This window comes from Lycium barbarum, chromosome 8 (assembly GCF_019175385.1).
Source record: "Lycium barbarum isolate Lr01 chromosome 8, ASM1917538v2, whole genome shotgun sequence".
Taxonomy (NCBI): domain Eukaryota; kingdom Viridiplantae; phylum Streptophyta; class Magnoliopsida; order Solanales; family Solanaceae; genus Lycium; species Lycium barbarum.
In genome coordinates this window covers 120,924,536-120,949,903 of record NC_083344.1, presented here as the reverse complement: position 1 = coordinate 120,949,903, position 25,368 = coordinate 120,924,536, and the positions used below count along the sequence as shown (strand labels likewise).

The following is a 25,368-nucleotide window of genomic DNA, read 5'->3' as shown; positions in this document are numbered from 1 at the left end:
GGATATGAATATGGGCTATTTAAGCAGAATGATTTATGAGAAATGAGGCTTTCTAAGCCGGCATAATGAGGTTTTCTTTAAAACCCAATGATTGATGAAACGAGGTTTTCAAACCATCATGATTCATGGTGCAGAGCATTTGTGCGGTGAATTTTAAAGCATTTGTGCGGTGCATGTGCGTTTGCAAGCATCTATGCGAAGCGGATGAAAGCATTTGTGCAATGCGTGTGCGGTGCAAAGCATTTTGAAGGAAGCCATGCAATGTATGTGCGGTGCATTTGAAAGTTGTATTGCAATATGCGTGCAGTGTACTTGAAAGCATTTGTGCAGAGCATTTGAAGGCAGTGGTGCGATGCATTTACGGTGCATTTGAAAGTATTCACGTGTAGTATCTGAAAGTGATAGTGCTATGCGTGTGCAGTGCATTTAAAAACAATAGTACGATTTATGTGTGGTGCGTTCGAAAGTATTTATGCAGTGCGTTTGCAGGGCATTTGAAAGTAATAATGCAATACATGTGCAGTGCGTTTGAAAGCATTTATGCAGGGCATTTGAAGCAATAGTGCATGTGCAGTGCATTTGAAAGCATTTATGCAAAGCATTTGAAATCAGTAGAAAATATATGTGCGTTGATACATTTGAAAAATTATTTGTAAGACTTAAGAATTAATTTATCGCAAATTTCGAGAATTATTGACACTTGAGAGGCATAATTGTTATAAGAAAGCTCAAACCGCTCGACGCGTAATCCTTGCACGGCTGTAAACATTACATATTTCAGCTTCCGCAATTTGAAAATCTGCATTCAAAGAAAATTTGTAAGTTTGGTTGGGGGGGGGGGGGGGGGTTGATTCGCGTTGACTTTGAAGATCCAGCTCTCGATGCTTCATGCTTCCAATTTGGTCTGGACTTGTAACCTCCGCCTATTTCTAAGCCTTGGCTATTTAACAAAACTATTTGATTAAAAATCATATTATTTCAAAAAGGAAATATGCATAAAAATATGTATATAGTGATAAATAATTTCTGCTGAAACTTGGAACTGTGACACATTGTGAAACAAAGCGAGCGTCCTTTCTCCAAAATCTTTCCTTTGTCTGACGACTCTGTTGACCATATACTCTTTCATGCCTCCCGATGTCGTTTTGCAATGATGCCCTTAAAATTTGTCCCAGTTTCTGGCACAGGAGGATGTTGAACTTTTACATGACGAGACCGAGCCTTATATAGGCTGTCTATGTATCCCACTAAGGGAATCAGGTCAAGCGTAGTTCAAAACATACGAGGCAAAATAAAATTTAAGATTTTCTAATAATGTGACCGAGGCCTATGTAGGCCGCCTACGTATCCCACCGCGAGAATCAGGTCAGGCGTAGTTCATGATTACAAGCAAAAAATAAAATTGAGGTTTTCTAATAATGTGACCAAAGCCTATGTAGGCCGCCTACGTATCCCACCGCGGGAATCAGGTCAAGCGTAGTTCATGATTACAAGCAAAAAATAAAATCGAGGTTTTCTAATAATGTGACCGAAGCCTATGTAGGCCGCCTACGTATCCCACCGCGGGAATCAGGTCAGGCGTAGTTCATGTTACAAAAAATGGAAATTTTGGAAATTTCTATCTTAAAAGCCCAAACCCGATATAGGTTTCTTACGTATCCCGCCGAGGGAACGTAGCTTTATTACATAGCAAGACATTACAAGATATTACATAAAAAAAATAAATGAAAAGCTCCTAGACGTATTATCTCTTGACGGCATCTGCGTTGATAGCTTTCGGCCAAAATTCGTCATCCATTTCTGCTAGAATTAGTGCTCCTCCAGTCATTACTCGATGAACCATGTAAGGCCTTTGCCAATTAGGTGTAAAATTTCCTTTAGCTTCATTTTGGCATGGGAATATGCGCTTCAATACCAATTTCCCCGGTTTGAACTGTCTCGGTCTTACCTTCTTATTGAAAGCTTTGGCCATTCTGTTTTGATAAAGTTGCCCATGACAAACTGCATTCATCCTCTTTTCATCAATGAGCATCAATTGTTCATATCGGCTTTGTATCCACTTAGCATCACTCAACTCAGCTTCTTGGATAATTCTTAAAGATGGTATCTCTACCTCTGCAGGTAGCACTGCCTCTGTCCCATAGACCAAAAGATAAGGCGTTGCCCCAGTTGAAGTCCTTACAGTGGTGCGATAACCGAGAAGGGCCAATGGTAATTTTTCGTGCCAATGTCTGTAATTATCAATCACCTTTCGCAATATTCTCTTGATGTTTTTGTTGGCTGCTTAAACTGCTCCATTCATCTGAGGTCTGTATGGGGTGAAATTGCGGTGAGTAATCTTAAATCTTTCGAAAATCTCATGCATCAGACCACTATTAAGATTAGGTCCATTATCTGTTATAATCGACTCAGGGATTCCGAATCGATAAATGATGTTGTTGCGAACAAAGTCTACCACCACCTTCTTCGTCACTGACTTGTGCGATGATGCTTCTGCCCATTTCGTAAAGTAATCGATGGCTACCAACATGAACCTATGTCCATTTGACGCTGCTGGCTCGATAGGACCGATGACATCCATGCCCCAAGCTGCGAATTGCCATGGAGAACTCGTCACATTTAACTCATTTGGTGGGACTCGAATCAAGTCGCCGTGAATCTGACATTGGTGACAGTTTTGCACAAAACGAATGCAATCTGATTCCATGGTCATCCAGAAATAGCCTGCTCGTAGAATTTTCTTAGCCAGAGTAAAGCCATTCATGTGAGGCCCACATGTACCGCCATGCACTTCTTCAATCAACTTGGCCGCTTCTTTGGCATCAACACACCTTAATAGTCCTAAATCTGTAGTCCTCATATAAAGGATTTCTCCATTTAGGAAAAAATGGTTTGCTAACCTTCGAAGTGTTTTCTTCTGAACACAGGTTATGCCTTCTGGATAGTCTTCTGCCTTGAGATACTTCTTAATGTCATAGTACTAAGGTTTTCCATCAGGCTCTTCATCTACACAGAAACAATAAGCCTGCTGATCGTGCACATTCATCTTGATAAGATCTATGTAATTCTTGTTCGGGTGCTGAATCATAGAGGACAAGGTTGCCAAGCATCAGCAAGTTCATTTTGAGCCCTTAGAACATGTTTGAATTCCACCTTGATAAATCTCTTACACAGATATTTCACGCAATGCAGGTACGGAAGTATCTTCACGTTCTTAGTGGTCCATTCACCTTGTACTTGATGAACCAATAAGTCAGAATCACCTATAACCAATAATTTTTGTATGTTCATATCAACGGCCATTCTGAGTCCAAGAATACAAGCCTCATATTCTACCATATTGTTGGTGCACGGAAACCTAAGCTTTGCTGAAATTGGATAATGCTGGCCTGACTCCAAAATTAAGACTGCTCCAACGCCGACTCCTTTGGAGCTCGCAGCCCCGTCAAAGAACATTCTCCACCCTAGATATTCTTCTGCGATATCTTCTCCGACAAAAAACACTTCTTCATCGGGGAAATAAGTCTTAAGGGGTATGTATTCTTCATCTACGGGATTTTCAGCAAGATGATCGGCTATTGCCTGCTCTTTGACAGCCTTTTGGGTAACGTATACAATATCAAACTCACTTAGCAAAATTTGCCATTTGGCTAACTTTCCAGTAGGCATAGGCTTCTGAAAGATATACTTGAGTGGATCTATCCTTGAGATGAGATAAGTAGTATATGCAGACATGTAATGTCTCAACTTTTGTGCAACCCAAGTCAGGACACAGCAGGTGCGTTCCAACAAAGTATATCGGGCCTCATAAGGCGTAAACTTCTTGCTCAAGTAGTATATTGCTTGCTCCTTCTTTCTCGTTTCATCATGTTGTCCCAACATACATCTAAATGCATTTTTTGACACAGACAAATATAATAACAAAGGTCTTCCGGCTTCTGGCGGCACCAGAACAAGCGGATTAGACAAATATTCTTTGATCCTATCGAAATCTTTTTGGCAATCTTCTGTCCATTTGGTAGCAGCATCCTTCCTCAATAACTTGATTATTGGCTCACATATCACTGTTGATTGTGCTATGAACCGACTAATGTAGTTGAGGCGACCGAGGAAACTCATCACGTCTTTTCGACTCTTTGGGGCAGGCAAGTCTTGAATAGCTTTTATCTTCCAAGGATCCAATTCTATACCCCTTCTGCTCACAATAAAACCCAACAGCTTCCTAGCAGGAACACCAAATGCACACTTTATGGGATTTAACTTCAAGTTGTATCGCCTCAACCTGTCGAAGAACTTCTTCAAATCTATCAAGTGATCTGAACTCTTTCGTGACTTGATGACGATATCGTCCACATAGACTTCAATCTCCCTGTGGATCATGTCATGAAAAATGGTAGTCATGGCTCTCATATAGGTGGTACCTGCGTTTTTTAGCCCAAAAGGCATCACTCGATAATAGTATACTCCCCAAGGTGTGATGAATGTTGTTTTCTCGGCATCTTCGTCATCCATCAGAATCTGGTGATATCTTGTGAAGCAATCAACGAATGACTGCAATTCATGCTTCGCACAGTTATCAATAAGTATGTGAATATTCGGGAGGGGAAAGTCATCTTTCGGACTAGCCCTGTTGAGATCCCGATAATCCACGCACACACTGACTTTGCCATCCTTCTTTGGTACAGGCACAATATTGGCTATCCAAGTGGGATACCTTGCAGCTCGAATGACCTTTGCATCAAATTTCTTGGAGACTTTTTCCTTGACTTTTAAACTCAAATCCGATTTAATATTTCTCTTCTTTTGTTTTACCGGAGGGCAAGAGGGATCAATAGGCAACTTAAGTGAAACAATATCTGTGGTTAGACCCGACATATCGCCATAAGACCATGCGAACACATCTATATATTGTCTCAAAAGGTTGATCAATTATTCCCTTTGTGACGGAGTTAAATGGACGCTAATTCTTGTTTCCCGTACTATTTTTTAATCCCCCAAATTTATGGTTTCTGTTTCATCCAAATTTGGTTTTGGCTTATTCTCAAAATGTTCAAAATCCTTAGTTAGCCCTTCAGGTTGAATGTCCTCTTCATATTCTTCAGAGTCTTGTTCGGCATTTACTATGGGCTCGCTTGTTTCATTACGTGTCACATTCACATTATCAGCAGATTTACTAGTTTGATTGCTAAAAAATAAAAGAAGAATTAATTAAATAAAGACGAAATAAGAGATAGAAAAGCATAGTTTGGATTTGGCATTTAAGCTTTCAAAAGTTTGAAGGCAAAACACAACAAAAGCATAGACACGATTCAGGCCTCAATTTTGAATCGCGTTGTTTCATCAAATACTAATACAAATTGTCTACCAAGACTCCCAGAGAATGGGGGTCGGGGTACAAGTCCAATTGTTCAAAACATCTCCAAGCTCAGCATCCCAAATGGTTGGAGTTTCAGGGCATTCATCCAGAACCACATTGCATTCAGCTTCCTCTTCGGCAATGAATAAATTCTTGAGACCTTCCACGAGGTTGTCTTCGGTAGCTTCCTCTAATGCTTGGGTGACGGATGCCTTGAAAAATGACCGATTCAGGAGAGGAACAGGCTTTGGCAAGGGAATATCACTGCTTCTTTTGAGACTAGCCAGTGAAATTTCTTCACGACTGGGTTCGTATCCAAGACCAAAAGTATCCTTCTGACCGGGTAACTGAATTGGTTCCACTATCCCATCCAAGTTTATCCCAAGACCTCGACCAGGCTGGAAACCATTCTTCAACATTTCCCAAGCCACCATCATAAGCACACGTGGCAATTTTACCCTTTCGACTGGCGTGGTGCACATGATTTCCTTGATATGGAAGACAAATCCATCTAGCCTTTCCATACTTTCAATAACAGGAATTGAGTTTTCGGGGTAGATCGGATTGTTGCCTTCTCTATGGATCACAATTTCTTGATGATTCTAGACGAATTTCAAACTTTGATGCAAGGTAGAAGGGACTGCACCAGCCATATGGATCCATGGCCTTCCTATCAGCAAGTTGTAACTGGTGGATATGTCCATCACTTGAAATTACACCGTGAACTCCGCGGGTCCAATTTACAGTGCTAAATCGATCTCCCCTATGACACCTCTTTGAGCTCCATCAAAACATTTAACTCTCACATGACTGTCGCGGAGTTTCCCGATATCAATTCCTAAAGCTCGGAGGGTAGTGACAGGACATATGTTAACAGCTGAACCTCCATCAATCAACACCTTGGAAATGAATTTGTTCCTGGATTTGACTGTAATGTTCAATGCCTTGTTGTGCCCCAAACCTTTAGGCGGTAACTCATCGTTATGAAAAGAAACTTTATGGGCTTCGAGGACTTCTCCAAACATGGCTGAAAATTTCTCGCTGGAAGTCTCAACCGGAACATAAGCTTCATTCAGTACCTTCGCTAAAGCGTTCCTATGAGCTTCAGAACTCATCAACAATGCCAATAAAGAAATTTGGGCTGGTGTTTTCTTTAGTTGTTCGACCACAGAATATTCCTTAGTCGGCATTTTCCTCCAGAATTCCTCGACTTCAGCTTCGGTCACAACCTTCTTTTGACCGTTTTTCTTACTTGGTGCTCCTCGTGCTACCTCTTCGGGGGCATAACACCGCCGAGATCTAGTCATTCCGTCAGCAACAGTTTCTACAACCAATTTTCCCTTTGCTTTGTTCCTTTCATCAGACGGATAATTCCAAGGAACTGCTTTAGTGTTGGAAGAAGGTGTCTGAGCAACTAAGGCCGTGATTCTAGGCCTTGGAGTAAACACTTCCACTTCGATTGGGGCCCTCATTTGGACCGTGATCACTGGAGAAACCAAGGCTGATGATTCAACCTTTTCCTCTTTCTTGATCGACACAATAGTCCCCTCCAAATCACAATCTTCATCAATGGTAATCATGTTCACATTTGTATCACCATGATTAGGCAGAGTATTGTTGTTTATATTTGGGGGAGCTCCTTTGAGCTGGATAACTCCTTCTTTGATTAATGCCTCAATTTTGTCTTTGAGAGTAAGGCAATTTTCAGTATCATGTCCGGCAACTCCTGAGTGATACGCACAATGTTTAGTCCCGTCGTATCATCCAGGAAGGGGGTTAGGGACTCTTTCCTGAATTGGTTGGAGTATCCCTGCGGTTCTCAACCTTTCATACAGTTGGGCCAGGGGTTCGGCTAACGGTGTGTAAGTTTTGGTTGGCTTTCTTTTAAAGTTTGGGCGAGGTCTGGGTGCATTTTGTGGACTATTTTGTGGTTGGTATTGGGGTTGAGGTGAGTAGGTTGGCTGGTATTGTGATGGGCTTTGATGGGCAGGTGCTCGAGGTGGGTAATATGCTGGCTGGGTGTGGTAAATAGGATGGGGAGTGGGTGGAGGTTGGTAATAAGGCAGAGGGGCTTAGGTGTATTGGTTGTAATATAAAGGCTGGGATGAAGGGTATTGATAGGTTAACATCTGGTTTGGTCTACGTTCCTAGATGGTCATGTTATATCCCGTATTTTATACGTCGAATTATCATAAGTTAATCGACATAAGTTAAGGACGGGATTATTTTGGGATATGTAATAGGGACTTTTAATTTTCAATTTTAATTAGAACATAAGTTGTTTATAAATTTTATTTAGTGTAGAAATATTATTGGAGATTAGGGATTAATTAATTGTGATTAGAATATTAAGTGGGGAAATTGTAGTTGGTATAAAATAATGCTAGTGGAAGGATGAGTGTTGAGTGACTCCACTTTCACGTTCATGTGGCAGCTTACAATGACTAAGCATTATTAAGGGATAAGTGGCATATTTATAAATTAAAGTCCATTAGAAGAATGGACCCCACAATCCATTAGGTGATAATAACACAAATGAAAACATTTGCTGGCTAAATTTCTTTAGCACAAAACGTTATAAATTAAAGTCCATTAGAAGAATGGACCCCACAATCCATTAGGTGATAATAACACAAATGAAAACATTTGCTGGCTAAATTTCTTTAGCACAAAACGTGAGCAGAAACCTTCATAGCTTCATCTAGCTTAGGGACTTCACATGAAGTGCATAGCAATATTAGTAGGAGTGCAGCAATGTTTTCCCCTTTAATTCTTTCACAAGTTATATTTCCTTCAATAAATTGAAAGATAGATAACGTATGGGCAGCCATGGTAGCTCCTTGAGCACGACCAGCCCCTAAATTGTTGAAGAAGGAGAATTATAGTTCCAAAAATAGTGTTCTACACGTTCAAGGAGTTGATAGCAACATTGGATATTGAATCGGGAAAAAAGAAATTGCGAAATTGGAGCAATTAAGAGTAGAAATTCCTCCGAGAAAATAAAGGTAAGATTTTCTTGTTTTATGGTGTAATTGTGTTAATAGTGTTGTAATGGAGTTATTAAAATTGGATTGGACGAAATTGGAAGTAAGAAAATGCATAAAATTGATGTTATAGGAAATCGTGGGTTGAAATGAATTTAGAAAAGTTGTTGGGTTGTTAGGAATGTTATGGGCTGAATTGTGAGAATTTTATATGTATATTTTTGTTGTTGGTATTTCTGTGATAACAGGAGAATAATTGGAAATTCGGGTTAGCCGAATATATAGGGGAAATGCTGCCCGATTTTCGTTAAGTCTTTAACTAACAAAAACACCCTAATCAAGAAAGTATTAGTTAAAGAATAAATTCTATAAGCGATGGACTACGAATTTAGGAACTAGAAAGTATAGTTACTAACGATAACGTTACTCTTATATTAAATAGGCTAAAAGAGCGACAAAGTGAACGGGTTTGCGAGTAGTCGTTAGCAGGTATGTAAAGCTGTCCCTTCTTTCTTTTGGCATGTCTTAGATCTAAGTGATGAATGATATGACTTTTGGGGTAATACTATTCATAAGTTTCGAGTGTGATTTATGATTCTTATTCACTTCTTAATGCTAGAACTCTCCAGTGATTGAGCCTCCCCCTTCAGTCTTTTGTACGTTGGATAATAGTCGATATATATCAGCTTCTATTTGTAGGAACTCTATGATGACTCATGTCTTGACTTCTATAAAATATTTCATACTATATTGACAAGCAACGTTTTGTGACTTCACTACATATTCATACTGTATATCATATGTATTGTTATTGTTCCACCTGATCAGCTGGATTATGATATTCTTAAGCCGGAAGCGGCTGCCCGAAGGGGCCATTATTATTAAGCCGGAAGCGGCTGCCCGAAGGGGCCATCATTATTATGCCGGAAGCGGCCGTCCGAAGTGACTATTGTATTATTAGCCGGAAGCGGCTACGAGTAGGATATTCTATATTTATATTGTGTATGCAAGAATTTGTGTAAGGGACCATATGGCATGGTTCAAAATGTTGTTCCAGGTTACTCCCGGGTTGCTTTCTAAACTTGTTTACTGTTACGCTTTTCCTTGTTTATGATTCAGTAATGCTTTACATATTCAGTACATATTCCGTACTGACCCCCTTTCTTCGGGGTTGGGTTTCATGCCCGCAGGTTCAGGGATGCGGTCAGACAATCCAGCCACCTAGGAGGAGTCAGCGTTGAGAGTCAGACAGCTCCACTTGCTTCGGAGACTGTTCCTGTTTTGGTATAATTTTGTGTGTATACATTATGGGCACGACGGGGCCCTGACCCGTCTCTTATGCATGGTCATACTCTTCTAGTAGTCTGCGGACAGCGTGGGTGTCATGGATACTGTTTGGCCTTGCCGGCCACTGTTTGGTTGTACAGAAGCATCAACAGCCTCGTTGGCTTGCATTGTGATATGTTACATATATATATATATATATATATATATATATATATGTTTTGGGATGTTTGAATTACAGGTCGACGATGGTAATCTATTTACAGTTTTCAACTTAGTTAAATAAACCCTATTGAATGCTATGTTTGGGTACAGGTAACATAAGTCAGGTTATCAGGCAGGTTAAGCTCGGTCACTCGTCATGGCCCTAGGTTGGGTCGTGACAGGTCATGACCGCGGACACTCCGTCTCTCTTCCTCTTAGCTGAATCTGATTGAATTGCCTTACTTGTTGCTTGCAAGGCAGCAAGATTTGTGATTCTTCCTGTCTTGATTTCTTCTTCTATGAAATCTCCAATTCTAATAACTTCAGAAAACTTTTTTCCGATGACACTTATCAGTCTTTCATAGTATGTTGCATCTTTTAAAGACTGTACAAAGAGCGTCATCATCTCACTCTCCGTCATTGGGGGCTGGACTTTCGCGGCTTCTACTCTCCAGCGCATATCATACTCCCTGAAAGTTTCTGTCGACTTCCTTTCTAACTTTATCAAATAGAATCGGTCTGGGACAGTCTCAGTGTTGAACCTGAACCTATCCATGAACTCTTGTGCCATCTCTCCCCAGCTATGCCATTTCTGCGGATCTTGGCATGTGTACCAATCAAGTGCTTCTCCTGTCAAGCTTCTTATGAACAGTTTCATCCTAACGGCTTGATCTTTCCCTACTCCCACAAGCTTGTCACAGTACGATCTCAAGTGAGCCTGAGGATTTCCTTTCCCATCAAACATATCAAATTTTGGCACCTTATATCCAGCAGGCAACTCAATGTCGGGATGAATACACAAATCCTCGTACTCTATTCCTTCACATCCTTTGTGGGTTTGGATACTTCTAAATGCTTCTTTCAGACTGCGAATCTCCTTTGCTACATTTTCGTCCGCTTTCGCCCTGGCTTCCCTTTCCATCTCCTCATAAGGGTCAACCTCTGGATGTTGCACGGCCTGCAATTGGATAGTGAAAGGTTGAGCTTCTGCTACATATACCGGTGGCACATATTGCGTGTTATAGCTAGCAGTGTGTGCCAATGGTATGTGTTGAGTTGCTTGGTAGTTTTGGGTAAGTGGGGTAGTTTAGAGAACTGAAGGTTGTGGAATATATGGAGTGGTGAAAGGCAGCGGTTTGACTTGTTGAAAGTTAACTTGTTGTGGGTTGGATGGTTGTCGATCATTTTGTTGCGGGATGGTTTGTTGTAGGTTAGTTTGTTGTGGGATGGCTTGTTGTGAGTTAATCGGTGGTGGAATGGCTTGTTGTGGATTAGATTATTGTGAGACAGTTTTTTGCAGGTTAGTCTGTTGCGGGATGGGGGTGAATTGGTAGTGCTTGGATTGACTGTATGAAGTGGAGGATTTGAGGGAAAGGGCTAAGGGGCGGGTAAGTCGACAGAAGAAAAGGATGGTGGGATTGTCGCACTTGTTCTTTGTTCATGGTGAGGAGTGTTGAGGGTAATGGATAAGTTGGTAAGATTTCGCAGTCGCTCAATTTCACTTTGCATGTTGGCCATTTTCTGCATCAATTGGGCGATGAGTTCGTCATTCCCTCCTCCCGAAGCCTCAAATTCGTCTCTCGGAACGGTGACAAGTCCTAAGCCAGTCTGTTCGGATGCCCCTGAATCATTCATATCGTTGGATGCTCGTGCTTTTGATCTTGTAAAGTACGGGTGGATGCCCCTGAATCATTCATATCGTTGAATCATTCACAATAGACTTTCAAATGGAAGAAAGGGTTCCCCGACCCATCAAACTTCTCAAATTTTGGAATCTTGTAACCTGGTGGCAATTCTACCTCAGGAAATGCACATAATTCTTCATATCTCACGCTTTGGTTACTACCAAGTCCACGCAAACTTCTCATGGCATCCTCCAAACTTTTGAGCTTTCTATTTATCATTTCATCATTAATTGACCGTGCCTCATTTTCAACTTCGACATAATGATCGACATCTGTGCGACATTGTCCCTGGATTTGTGTCATGGGTGGAGCTGTGGTATAAGTATATACTGGCGGAACTTGATGTGTATTGGTAACATCATGTGCCGGCGGTATGAACTGAGTTTTTGAAGAGGTGGCTGTAAATAAAAGGGGAGCATTTTGAGTGAAGGGTTCGGAACGAACCGGCTGAGAGGTGGTAAAATAATTTGCTTGGTTAAATTCGTCCAAATTTGGGAATGGATGTGGCATAGGCAAAGTCTGACGAACTCCCTGGGACGGAGTCATATGTGGCGGTGTTTGAGAAAATGACCGGTTGTGAAGTACCATATGACTTAGTTCGGCAACTCGTCGCTCCAGACGAGCAATGGTCTCCAAATGTGTTTCTGATTCTTTGGAGGATGTGGGATCACTCGTGATCGGTAAACTAAGAGATGGCTCAGATGAAGTGGTTGCATTGATCAAACTTTGCTCCATTTTAGAACGAGTCTTTTTAGTTAACCAGGCGATTAGTGATGAGTCAGAGTCTGATTTCTTGGCTCTAGACCGTGTGAAATATGGATGCTCCGCCAGTTCCCCTTTAGCACAAGTCAACCTTCTATTTTGAACATAATTTTTAAAAAGAAAAATGATAAAATAAGAAAAGAAAGAAAAAAAAAATGAGTCAGTATACGGTAAGGACATATTATTGCATATAAACACATTATTGCACATAATACATCGCGTTTTATAATGCAAGGGACCTCTTTATGCCAGAGGTAGGCCTAACGAATATTTGAAGGACAAACATGTCTTTTATGTATCATTCCACAACTCCTCCTAAAAGTAATTTGCAAGAATAAAAATTATTACATGCCAATAATACATCTCAAAATCAACCTAAGATATCTAATACTTCAACTTCACTAATTTCCTTTGGTTGTCTTCAACCTCCGGCATTAATTTAATGCTCCACGGCAACCTGCAACAAAATGTCAATTTCCTTGAAATATTTATCTATAGAGTACTAGGTCCACATATTCCACATATTTGTCCTTCAAATAATGCACATAGATAGTGAATAGTGTCACTTAGAGTCATAGACTCATTTGGACATTTGGTAAGGTTGACTAATGAACTTAATACACCAAGGGTATTAAGCCTCCTAGGTTTAAAATGATGCATGTCCTTACAAGGTTTTGTTTTTCGCTCTACCTAGGTAGACTAAGAGTGGTTTTCCTATGACACAAGGCTCCCCCAAGCGGACAACTTGGAAGTGGAAAGTCCGTGGCCGTCGACTGCACCGCCGATCGACTAAATCCACAAGACCAATCCAACTAAAGGGGTAATTTAGTAGTGCACGGGCGCAAACTGCGAAGCCGCTTTAAGTGTGTAAATATGTGTGAGTTTCCAGGAGTGGAAGAAATATGAACGGAATGCCAATTTAAGGAAAGCAATAACATACATATTACATAGAAAATGCATATAAAGAATAAAACAATAATAAAACATTTAAAAACATATAAAGCAAAAAATACAAAAAAAATAAAGCAAAACAAACAAAACATCCAACAAATTATTTATTAACCTAAGTTGTTATGGTTAAGAACCTAAAGTCCCCAGCAGAGTCGCCAAGCTGTCACACACCATTTTAACCCGGAAGTTATTATTAGGAGGTATGACGTATTGGTGATTCCCGTTTATTTGTTTTAAGGAGTCGCCACCTAATTAATTTAACGATGAATTAGGACATCTAAATGTTAACTAAGGTAAAGTTAAAACTAAACCTCAATTAATAGTCTGCTTAACCAGTGTGATTCTAGGTAAGGGCTCTATATTATCCTAAAGGGAAGGGGTTGGGCATCCTTTAGAATCCGTTAACTTACGATTATCCGACCAAACTTAGGTTAATTAATTGAAGTTAAAGATGTAACATCTAAATTTTAAGAAGTGGGCTTGTAATGCTACTAATGTTTCAAAAGAAAAAATATGAACTGCTTAAAATAAAACTTATACATATTGCTAAGGCTTAAATAAGAAGGTTATTAAAATAAGACTAATACTTTGTATAAAAGAAAATCTTAAAATACTATTTGAATAAAATTTATAATAGTTGTTAATAGATTTAAAAGAAGTAGCATAATAAAAATGAAGTTTACAAAGTATGATAACTTACATATAAGTAGAAGAACAGATTTATGCAATGTTTTAATAAAAAATTAAGCAATGAGGTATTAATTGACTTTGAGTTTTAGAAGTGTGAATAAAAAATACAAAATAGCTAATAGATTTCCTTTATCTATTTTTATTATCTTTATCAACTATGCTTAATGAAGAATATGCGTGATTGACTCAAAAAATTGAAGAGTTTAAAAAATGTGTTTGCATTTATGTTTGCATATTAATGATGTTTTGAAATTTCTAGGATAGTAAGAATAAAATACGATTCTCTTAACTCGAAATATAAAATCATGCCATTTTGCAAATTAATTATTCCAAAATAAAACGTAAAAAGAAGAGAATAACTTATGGAATTAATTGTTGGTCTTCCTTAAACTAACCACCCATTACTAAAACTAAACCTACTAACTCATTAAGGTTCATCTAAGTTAACAAACAAAACAAACAAAGAGTCAGTTGCATAATATGAATTAAATGCCGAAAATAAAATAAAGGAGCAAATAATGTCAAATGGGTCCAGCCCGTTTTGGGACTGCTGGAAACTGTTTACTGTTGGGCTTCGGCCCAGCAGATTTCTTTTATATGTTGCTGCGGGTCCGTTGCTGCTGTTGGGCTTAGCCCAGAATATTTTAATCTGCTGTAGGTATAGATTGACCCGAGAGGAGGTAATGTTGGGCCTTGACCCAACACCGAATGCGGAAAAGGAGACAAGTCCCCCGGACTCGTATGCGATGGTCATGCAAAAAATGAAAGGAAAAGGATTAGTATATAATCGATGAATAAGTTAAACATGTCAAATATAAATTCAAAAGAATCAGCAGATTAGGCATATTCTTGCAACATGATAACATATTAAGTTTTAGACGAATGCAGGATATGCACTAGCAATATAACGTAAGATAAGGGAAGGTTTAACACAACAAATTTCTTCTTTAAACAAACGCAACAATCATACCTAAAGGAAAAAGTCTACTCGCATAGAGATAGCTCGTCACAATGACCAAACAGAAAACACAAATATATATATAAAAAAATAACACAGATCCTTCTAACTTCCTAAGAGACAGTGACTCCAAGCATGGAAGAGTTCAATTGTTTTAGGTCGATAGCTAAGTTTACAGACTATTTCAGAACTATTTCAGAAACAAATATACACATCTGGTCAGGTTGCTTTAAGAATAGATATCAACTATTTCAGAACTCAGATTTCAATCAGAAATATCTTAAGAGGATAAAAGGAAACCAATTTATCCAAATTCGAGCTTAGAAAGGAAACTGAATTGTTTCAAGTTTGAGAAAAGACTTATTATTTGGGAAAGAAAACAATAAAGGAATTAACTTGGACAATCATCAGGTATTCAATTTTATTTTAACCAATCTGGAACTTATGCAGGCAGGACCAGATGCTATGTTGGGTGAACTTTAAATAACCTTTTAGAAAAGATGCTATGCTTTAATATGCAATGTGTTTAAGACAACCATGCAATTAGTCATACTAAACTTAGACATAAAGGCAGTTTTGACGAACTAAACATGACTCAGGCCAGCTACAGGATTGGACTTTTAGTCAAGTATATTTATACATCTGATATATTATGGCAACTACAGAGCCCCCTAAGCTTTATGCTTATTCAAGTTCACACATAAAGAAAGGACAGAGCTGAAAATACTGCACCTACTTCATAAAAGGGAATTCATGCTATCTTAGGATCTTCCATACAAATATCCGACCTCACAGTCGCGTTTCTTATCGAAGAAAATAGAAAGGGCTAAGTCAGATATATATACGGACTGGTGTTGACGAACAGAGGCAGAATAAGGGTTTATAAAGATATGTATGATCATTTTTTATGAAGGCATTCTGCATCTTAAGTTAACTGAGGTAACAAAACTAGATAAATGTCAAGTTGCTTGGGCAAACACACATGGGCAACTGCATTTTTTTTTCAAAATCAACAGGCAAATGCAAGACAAGAAACATGCTGGTACATTGAGACTCTCAGTTTTTTAAACCATAAGGCAGCATATGCTTGACCCTCAAGATGATGTAAATGGCTTATGAATGACTTAAAATACTTAGCACTTAATCATTTGGCCGAACAGAATCAACACTACCAATAATACTCTGTGAGTCTACCAGAAAATATTCGCCTAATCCCAATACTAGATATTCAAATAAATGTCATCGACATCTACCTTTATCCGACTTAACTGATCCCTGGTCTTGCTAAACGTGCTTTTAAATGCACATAGCAGTTACCATCACACCCATGTAAGTAACCACAAAATGCATTTAAGAATACAAAAAACAACCTAAAACAGAGAAGGTAATGGCCACACACAACCTTAAAAACTGCTAATAACATGCTAAACATTATTCAAACGACACAATGAGGGCCAAATTATCCACTAAAGGGTAAAACATACTAAACTTAAACTAAACAAAACTAAACCAGATTGATCTAAGCAGAACTGAAACAATATCTATCAATGCTATCATGCTACCTCACTAACAAACAGGTAAAGCATACAAACACATAACACAAAACAGAATATGCTCAATTCATAGATAAATAAATAAATAAAAGGGATGTTTACCGACTGAACAACAGAGAACACATATCGACACACGAAAGAAGAGAACATGCGAGTTAAGTAAAAAAGATAGGGTGATTACGGACCTTCTTCGGGTGCAGCGAAGTGAGGCTCGAGCCTCCAATATACCTCGAAACACTTCGAACCCGCCGAGTTATTTCCTCGAAACCAAACAGAACCAAATGCGGAAACAAAGAAAACGATTTAGATTTTTTTTTTTCGATATCAGACAATGCCACCACTGCTAAAATAAACTAATCTTTCTCGGGAATTCTCAAGTAGCTTAAACTTATGCTTTGTTTGGTTGAAAAGGAAAGGGAAAAAAATGACTTATTTCAATTTTTAGGGGTTTCTCGGCTAAAAGAAAACGGGTTCTTGGAGGAATTTTATGAATCCAAAAAAAATCCCCCGGTTCTTGGGGGGGGGGGGGTTTCACCAATCAAAAATCCTCCTTATTTTTAGGGATTTCGGGTTCCACTAGCTCGTTTTTGCAAGGTAATTTTGGGGTTCTCAAACCTGTCCCTTCTAAACGATTCCACCCCACTATTTATGTGGATTTGGGGGTTCTTTTGAGTTGAAGAAAAAGGAGAGTGGAGCGGGGGGACAAGACGAAGGTGGGGAACAGAGGGAAGTGGGAGCGGGGTGCAGGCGGCGGTGGTGGGGACGATGATGAGAAAAGGACCGGCGGTGGTGGGGTTGAAGATGACGATGAAAGAGGAAAAGAAAAGGAGAAGGGAAAGAAAAGAGAGGGGGGAAGATGAGAGGCGGTAAAGAGGAGAAGAGAGAGGAAGGAGAGAAAAAGAAAAGGGGGGGGGGGTGTCGGCTGAAGAAAAAATATGAAAGGGGTAGGGAACCCTACCCGTTTTCATTTAATTAGAAAACGGGTCGGGTCCATTTTTGGGCTGGACCGGGTTTAATGGGTAATGTATTGGGCTGAATTGGTTGAAAATGTGGGCTGGGGTGAATTAAAATGTGGGTTGGGAATAAAATGTAGACTGGTCTGAAAATTGGGCTGGGGTGAATTAAAATGTGGGCTGATTTTATGAATTGGTTCGAAAATAGTATGGATTGATTGGGCTACTACATTTAAATAAAAGACCTATTTAAATAAACTTGTGTTAAAATATTACTTAATATAAAATATGCAATTATTAGTATTCAGATAATAAAAAATGGCGTTGTAATAGTCGTGCAATAATATTTCGAAAATTCACCGTAAATAAAATTATTATTTAATTAGGCGAAGATAAATGCGATGTGAGTGCGTAAACCGATAAAATGTGCTAAAATGATAAAATAATAATAATAGTAAATAATAATAATAATAATAATAATAATAGTAACTGTAATAGAATAATAAAACGTGAGTATTAATAAGAGGCTAATAATTATAGTAAAATATAAATATATATTTTTTTAATTTTCCCAGAATATCAGAAGCGTAAATAGGTATTTCGGAGGAGAGGCGGGACAAAATTGGGTGTCAACAACTTGTCCCTCTTTGCCCGATAATGATGAAAAGAGTTGTCGGGCAAAGACGTTGACTCAGTAGCCTATTTTGTCCCGGCTAAAGGAAAATTGAGAGGATTATGACCGAACTCCGGTCTCTGAGTTGCCTACATATCTCGGGTTGCACGAGAATCAGGTCGAGTGTAGTTCTGGGACAATTACGACACCTGAATGACTAATGAACCCCGATTGGCGCGAATCTTGCAAAATATTATCCCAGTGTTGAATTATGATAACACTGGGTATTATGATAGAAACTTGAGAATTCTTGAAAATTGAATTGCTGGAATGCAAGAGAATACTTGTAATTAGAGACGAGTGTTCGAGGTAGATCTTTGACCCGTGTCGGGAAGTCTGATTATCCTTCCCGACAAATTGCCCCAGTTCGCTGCTGAAGAAAACGTTCCACGAGTTGATGTGTGATGCCAACTTTGATATTGTCAAAAGCCACAAGCTAAAAACAATTGTTAGCAATAAAGAAATAATATGTGTAAATATGACAGGGTTGGAAAAGTCTACACTTGTAACCCCTGTTTCGAAAGTTGAATCCACAATATACTTTGGAGATGAATTAAATTTACGGCTTCCAATTGAGTCGACATTGAGATCCATTTTAACGAGAGCTAAATCCAAAATTGAATTTGAAATACCCCCTAAATTGAATTTGAAAATACCCGCATTCTGAGGTGGGTGCCTGAACTGAAATATAAGATACCCGCATTCGGAGGTGGGTGCCTGAACTGAAACATAAGATACCCGCGTTCGGAGGTGGGCGCCTGAACTGAAATATAAAATACCCGCATTCGGAGGTGGGTGCTTGAACTGAAATATAAAATACCCGCATTCGGAGGTGGGCGCCTGAACTGAAATATAAATCCACGTCCGCATTTCACGGTACAAAAAATGTAAATCCACATCCACTTCCACAGTGCAGAAAAATAAATCCACGTCCACTTCCACAGTGCAAAAAATATAAATCCACGTCCGCATTTCACGGTACAAAAATGTAAATCCACATCCACTTCCACAGTGCAGAAAAATAAATCCACGTCCGCATTTCACGGTACAAAAAATGCAAATCCACATCCACTTCCACAGTGCAGAAAAATAAATCCACGTCCACTTCCACAGTGCAAAAAATATAAATCACGTCCACTTCCACAGTTCAAAAAATATAAATCCACGTCCGCATTTCACGGTACAAAAATGTAAATCCACATCCACTTCCACAGTGCAGAAAAATAAATCCACGTCCACTTCCACAGTGCAAAAAATATAAATCCACGTCCGCATTTCACGGTAAAAATGTAAATCCACATCCACTTCCACAGTGCAGAAAAATAAATCCACGTCCGCATTTCACGGTACAAAAAATGTAAATCCACGTCCACTTCCACAGTGCAGAAAAATAAATCCACGTTCACTTCCACAGTGCAAAAAATATAAATCCACGTCCGCATTTCGCGGTACAAAAAATGTAAATCCACATCCACTTCCACAGTGCAGAAAAAAATAAATCCACGTCCACTTCCACAGTGCAAAATATAAATCCACGTCCGCATTTCACGGTACAAAAATGTAAATCCACATCCACTTCCACAGTGCAGAAAAATAAATCCACGTCCACTTTCGTGGTGCAAAAATATAAATCCACGTCCGCATTTCACGGTACAAAAAATAAATCCACCTCCACTTTCACAAACTTTAAAAATAAATCCACTTCCACGTCCACAATGTTCATATGAATCCACATTCTTTCCCACGATATAAATCTACTTCTACTTCCACGTCCACATCCACAATGTAAATCCACGTCCACTAAAAAAAATAGTATTGTAGAAAGGTATCCACATTTATATCCACATCTTAATCCGTGTTCCGTTTGTGAGGGAAGTGAAATCCATAATTATCCCCACAATTTAATATACGACGCAAGATTTCAATCTTGTTATCTTATTAAAATACCACATTCTAAAAGAACTTGTTAGCGACTTGAAATAAATAAAAATGTACAAAGTGATGACAAAGTTGAGGAATTCAAACCAATAACAGGTGTCCAATGTCAGTATCCACTTTGAAGAAGGTTAAATCCACGATTATGTGCACTTGATCCATCGAGAAATGCCACGAGCTAAAACAACTGTTAGTGGTGAGAATATGTAAATAGCTGGGTTTGAAAGAATTACGCTCGCAGTCCCTGGTTGGGAAGATAAATTCATGTCCACTGTTGCGATCAAAATTTCATGAAGAGTGGAACAACGTCCATCGTTTAGCGCAGGCTGACTTTACATCCACATTGAAGAATATTTGCCTTTTGAAGAAAGCTAACTCTTTGATCACGTGCATTTTAAGAAGAGTCAAATATGCACCACATTCATATTAATGAACCTGTCTCATCAAAGAAAAATTGTGAGTTTAAAAGAAAATTGGTTGACTTGTGCAGGTCGGGGAACTTGGCCTTTGAATTGATCCTTGTTTCGGTCGCGTTCACGTTCTTCGATACCTCATTCCATATTTTGCCTTGCCTGGGGAGTTTCAGTCATAAAAGTGTATTTTGCAAAAATAAGAATAACGAGATTTGGACGATTTCGAAGGGAAATACTTAGTGGCTCTAATAGGTAAAATGATTAGGAAGACTCTATTTTTGAATTTATCCGCATTTTAGAAATATATGGATGGACTTTTATTTAAAATTGTTAAACATTTAAGACCACTTTTATGATACTTCTAAAAAATTTGTCCCAGTTTTCAGTCCTGAAGACACTTGGCTCTAAACGATTGAAAAGTGAGAACTTATAATGAAAGTTTTTGGAAGCGATTTGACCGATTTTAAAATTTTGTCCCAGTTTCAAGTTACTAGGACATATGAATTTAAAAAGTAGGAAGGCCAAAATCTTATATAAAAATCCTTATGTATTTTATAGGAACCAAAATGGTTGGACAAACCGAAGGTATTAAAAATTTCAAAATAGAAGGGTCGAACCCGCCTCGGGTTGCCTACGTATCCCAAAGGAATCAGGCCAGACGTAGTTCGTGATAAAAATAAAGACTTTTGAGTTTTTTTTTTTTTTTTGATAAAAAGGGGGCCGAGCCCTATATGGGTTGCCTACGTATCCAAAAGGAAATCAGGCCACACGTAGTTCCACCCATACACAAAGATACTGAAATATTTTGAAAAAGTGGTCGAACCCGATGTGGGTTGCCTACGTATCCAACAGGAAGTCAGGCCAAACGTAGTTCCAACCATAAACAAAGATACTGAAATGATTTTAAAAGAGTGGCCGAACCCGATGTGGGCTGCCTACGTATCCAACAGGAAGTCAGGCCAAACGTAGTTCGTTAAACAAAATGACAGAATCTTAATTTAAAAAGGCCGTAACAAACATAGAGGCAACATGACAAAAGGAACTAAATGTTCTAGTTGATGCCTCCGGCCTACTACAAAAGGAAATTTAAACTTAAAATACTGAAACTCCCGGCGAACCGGGGCTAAGATAGAAGTCCGATTTTGCAACTCCGGTCCTGGCTCAGCAGCCTTTAAAGTCAATATTTCAGCAAAGTCTTTGATTATCACCGCATGATCATCTTCATTTTCCACGAACAGGTTCTTGACTCCCTCCACGATATCATCATAGGCAACCTCAATAATTAGATCTGAAGGTTTTGAGAAAGTTTGATCAATGGTAGGAATAGGTTTTGGCAATGGAACCTCTTTCTTTTTATTCTTTCGTGCTTTCTTCACTTCTTCCTCAGTTGGCTCATATCCCAAACCGAATGTAAACTGTTGCGTAGGGAGAACGACTGGCTCAACCCGCCCATTTAATGTCTTCCCTAGCCCAAATCCAGGTTGGTACCCATTTCTCAGCATTTCTTTTGCAACCATAATTGCGGCGCATGACCTTTTAAACTCTTGAGTTTGACAGACTTCACCCACTTTAGTGACATTCACAACCTCCCAAGCGTGGTAAGCTGCTCCGTCGAACCCTCCTTCTGCCTCGATGAATGGGATGGATTGCTCTCGATAGAAAGACGTATCCCCTTCTCCATGTATACATATTTGTTGCTGATCCCACTCGAATTTGACAGTTTGGTGCAAAGTAGATGGTACAGCCCCAGCCAGATGTATCCACGGTCTTCCTAACAGCATGTTGTATGTCGTGGAAATATCCAGTACTTGAAAATCCATAATGAATTCAACAGGACCAATCAACACTTTCAACTCTATTTCTCCAATAGGGCGCCTTTGAGCCCCATCAAATGCTCGAATATTCACATCACTTGTCTTGAGCTCACTAACATTATATCCGATCTTCTTCAGACTTGTTAATGGACAGATGTTAAGTCCAGAACCCCCATCAATCAACACTTTAGCCACAAACATGTTACGACACTTGACAGTTATATAGAGCGCTTTGTTATGCATGCATCCTTCTGGCGGCAGTTCTTCATTATCGAAACTGATTCGATGGCTATCAAGTACGCGCTCAATCATCCCAGCTAACGCCTCACTAGTTGTTTCGCTTGGGACATATGCTTCATTCAAGATTTTCAACAGTGCATTTCTGTGCATATCCGAACTCAAAAGCAAAGAGAGAATAGGAATTTGAGCATTGGTCTTTTTCAACTGATCCACGACCGAGTACTCACTGGCCTTAATCTTCCTCAAAAATTCTTCTGCTTCGAATTCTGTCACGACCCTTTTGGGAGGTACATTGGTTTCCTTAGCTTGCCCCAATCTAGCTAGCTCTTCTGGGGAATAGCATCTTCCAGACCTTGTCATTCCTGATGTCTTAATCTTGTCAGTGATCGTGTCCTTTTCTCGACATTCCATCACAGCTTGTTGATAATTCCATGGTACGGCTTTGGTATCGAGCACTGGTAACTGATTTGGTGCTTGAACTACTTCCACAGGTGTTGATGAAGCTCCTAATATCTCGACAGGTACACAACCCCTTATCACTACAGCCGGAGAAGCAACGGCTACAAAACCATGATCTTCCATGCTATCCACAGACACTATGAATTTGGCTGGATCGTCATCATTTTCATCTATTCCAATCATATTTATCGTGGCCCTATCATGGGTCGGGAGTGGATTGTTAACCACGTTTGGTGCCGGTTGTTTGACCATGATCTGTTTTGCTTCAATAAGATCTTCAACCTTGTGTTTTAATGAGTAACAACGATCAGTGGAATGGCCTTTTACCCCCGAATGATATGCACATGTTTTAGTGGGATCAAAACCTCTAGGTAATGGATCTGGAATTCTACCTTCCACAGGATACAATAAACCTGAAGCTTGCAGTCTTTCAAAAACAACGCTCAATGGCTCTCCTAACGGTGTAAAATTGCGGAAAGGTCTATTTGGGCGAGGTGCGGATGCATTGTTTGGATGATGAGATTGTGATGGTGGAGCTGGGCATGTTGGTGGTCGTGGAGCTCGATATGCTGGTTGTGTGTTGTAAACAGGGTAGGATATTTGTGGTGATTGAGGTTGGTAAGATAAAGCTTGGTCGTATGGATGTGGAGAATATTGGAAATATTGTGAGTGGTGAGCGTTAGAATGATATCGCGGGGGTTGTTGATGGTGGTATGATGTGTTTCCCAAAGCCATTACCGATGCTGCTTCTTTCTCTTTTTTCTTTCCGTTTCCGAGAGTACCAGTTTGTATGGCCCTACTAGTAGACTGTAAAGCCGCAAGACTTGTTATTCTCCCTGTCTTAATGCCATCTTCAATCATGTCCCCGGCTTTGATCACCTCTGCAAAAGTCTTTCCACCCATTGTCACCAAACGTTCATAGTATTTCGGCTCTAGCGCTTGAATGAAGAAAGTAACCATTTCTGTCTCCTCCATGGGTGGGTGTACTCTAGATGCTTCTTCCCTCCACCGTATAGCATATTCTCGAAATGATTCGGTGAACTTCTTCTTCAACTTTGTAATTGAGATTCTGTCAGGAGCGATCTCAACATGAAACTTGTAGTGATCCACAAAAGCATTTGCCAAATCATCCCAAGTACGCCATTTGGTTGTATCTTGCTTAGAATACCACTCCAAGGCTTTTCCACTCAAACTCTGATTGAATAGTTTGACTCTTATCCCTTCATTCTTCCCCACACCAATCAACTTTTCACAATAGACTTTCAAATGGAAGAAAGGGTTCCCCGACCCATCAAACTTCTCAAATTTTGGAATCTTGTAACCTGGTGGCAATTCTACCTCAGGAAATGCACATAATTCTTCATATCTCACGCTTTGGTTACTACCAAGTCCACGCAAACTTCTCATGGCATCCTCCAAACTTTTGAGCTTTCTATTTATCATTTCATCATTAATTGACCGTGCCTCATTTTCAACTTCGACATAATGATCGACATCTGTGCGACATTGTCCCTGGATTTGTGTCATGGGTGGAGCTGTGGTATAAGTATATACTGGCGGAACTTGATGTGTATTGGTAACATCATGTGCCGGCGGTATGAACTGAGTTTTTGAAGAGGTGGCTGTAAATAAAAGGGGAGCATTTTGAGTGAGGGGTTCGGAACGAACCGGCTGAGAGGTGGTAAAATAATTTGCTTGGTTAAATTCGTCCAAATTTGGGAATGGATGTGGCATAGGCAAAGTCTGACGAACTCCCTGGGACGGAGTCATATGTGGCGGTGTTTGAGAAAATGACCGGTTGTGAAGTACCATATGACTTAGTTCGGCAACTCGTCGCTCCAGACGAGCAATGGTCTCCAAATGTGTTTCTGATTCTTTGGAGGATGTGGGATCACTCGTGATCGGTAAACTAAGAGATGGCTCAGATGAAGTGGTTGCATTGATCAAACTTTGCTCCATTTTAGAACGAGTCTTTTTAGTTAACCAGGCGATTAGTGATGAGTCAGAGTCTGATTTCTTGGCTCTAGACCGTGTGAAATATGGATGCTCCGCCAGTTCCCCTTTAGCACAAGTCAACCTTCTATTTTGAACATAATTTTTAAAAAGAAAAATGATAAAATAAGAAAAGAAAGAAAAAAAAAATGAGTCAGTATACGGTAAGGACATATTATTGCATATAAACACATTATTGCACATAATACATCGCGTTTTATAATGCAAGGGACCTCTTTATGCCAGAGGTAGGCCTAACGAATATTTGAAGGACAAACATGTCTTTTATGTATCATTCCACAACTCCTCCTAAAAGTAATTTGCAAGAATAAAAATTATTACATGCCAATAATACATCTCAAAATCAACCTAAGATATCTAATACTTCAACTTCACTAGTTTCCTTTGGTTGTCTTCAACCTCCGGCATTAATTTAATGCTCCACGGCAACCTGCAACAAAA

The 25,368-nt window shown here is 39.5% G+C and overlaps 1 protein-coding gene across 1 annotated transcript; it reads right to left on the bottom strand.

Annotated features, from left to right (window-relative positions):
- Positions 1-2,284: 2,284 nt before the first annotated feature.
- On the bottom strand, positions 2,285-2,707 carry LOC132608242 (uncharacterized). Its single transcript, XM_060322298.1, has one exon. The coding sequence runs from the start codon at positions 2,705-2,707 to the stop codon at positions 2,285-2,287; it is 423 nt and encodes a 140-aa protein (XP_060178281.1).
- Between the last annotated feature and the right edge of the window lie 22,661 nt (positions 2,708-25,368).